Genomic DNA, 1,096 nt, shown 5'->3' with positions numbered 1-1,096 from the left:
CCCTACGGAGCCAGCATCTTCCATGTATTTGGACAGAGGGAAGGAGGGCGGCTTCAGCCACTAGTGCTGTCCTCACCATCCGCCTCTCTCATGTTCAGTCTAAAGAGTCCTCATCGGTGCTGAGCTGTGACATCTCCGTCAACGACAAATTCATCGTTACGGGCTCTGGCGACAAGAAGGCCACAGTGTATGAGGTGGTGTACTGAGGCCCTGTCTGTCACCATTCCTTGTCCATCACGGACAGGGCCAGGCTTGCCCAAAGCCGCTGGGGCTGGCAGAGGGCTCCCATGCTGGGCCAGCCCTGCTCTCCCTTTTCCTCCTCCTTCTTCCAGCTGCCAAACGAAGGCTTGGCAGTGGCCCCGCTCCCTCCTGCCCCTGTCCCTGCCCGAGGCCTCACAGCAATGACGGGCAGAGCTGGAGCTGAGCCCTCGTGCGGCCGCGTGTCCCCCAAGCCAGGCAGTGGGCAATTGCTGGTCCGGGTGTCCTATGGCCGCTCTGTCCCTTGGGGCTGGCGGCATGGGCGACTGCAGTGCTGGTGGGGCAGCAAAACGGGGCCGAGAGTGACTGAGATCGTGTTGTTCCTGAAATACTGCTACTGACTTAATGGCACCCATTTTCTGCTGCAGAAACAGCTGTAAATTATCAGTAAAGAAATGTATTTAATTGTGTTTTCACTCCCTTACTAATAAAAAGGAACAAAAGAGTGGCTGGTCTGGTAGTGGGCTGGTGGCTGATCTCACTGCAGGACAGATGGAAACTGGTCCTGGGGGAGTGGACCCCCAGTCCCCCATCCCCTGAAGGGGTGCCTCAGGGGCCCCTCGGGGGGCTCAGCCCCCTCCCATGGCTGCAGGTGGGACCTGCTCCCATCCCACACCCTCTTGTGGGTACAGAGCGAGGGTCCCCTCGGCTGCAGCTTCCCCAGGCACCGCTGCACCACCCCTGGGCAAGGGCCAATGCTGGGGGGTGCAGGAGGGGTCCCCCCTCCCTCCCTCGGCCACTCGTGCTGGAAAAGGCCTTTCCCTGTGAACAGAGCTGCTCCTGCCCCTGGGGCGGCATGGGGCGAGCGGGGCCTCAGGGCGGGGGCAACGCCTGGGCA

At 61.4% G+C, this 1,096-nt stretch overlaps 1 protein-coding gene across 1 annotated transcript in view; it reads left to right on the top strand.

Moving 5' to 3' along the window:
- The window catches only part of TLE2 (transducin-like enhancer of split 2), a 36,504-nt gene extending 36,298 nt beyond the window's left edge, over positions 1-206 (top strand). Inside the window, 2 exon segments of the mRNA XM_009893993.1 lie at positions 1-24; positions 99-206. The exon segment at positions 1-24 is cut by the window's left edge and continues 53 nt beyond it. Of these exon segments, the coding sequence (XP_009892295.1) occupies positions 1-24; positions 99-206 (132 nt within the window).
- The last annotated feature ends 890 nt before the right edge of the window (positions 207-1,096 follow it).

Source organism: Charadrius vociferus, unplaced genomic scaffold (assembly GCF_000708025.1).
Source record: "Charadrius vociferus isolate BGI_N301 unplaced genomic scaffold, ASM70802v2 scaffold1168, whole genome shotgun sequence".
In the NCBI taxonomy this organism is placed as follows: domain Eukaryota; kingdom Metazoa; phylum Chordata; class Aves; order Charadriiformes; family Charadriidae; genus Charadrius; species Charadrius vociferus.
This window is presented reverse-complemented; position numbering and strand designations above follow the sequence as displayed.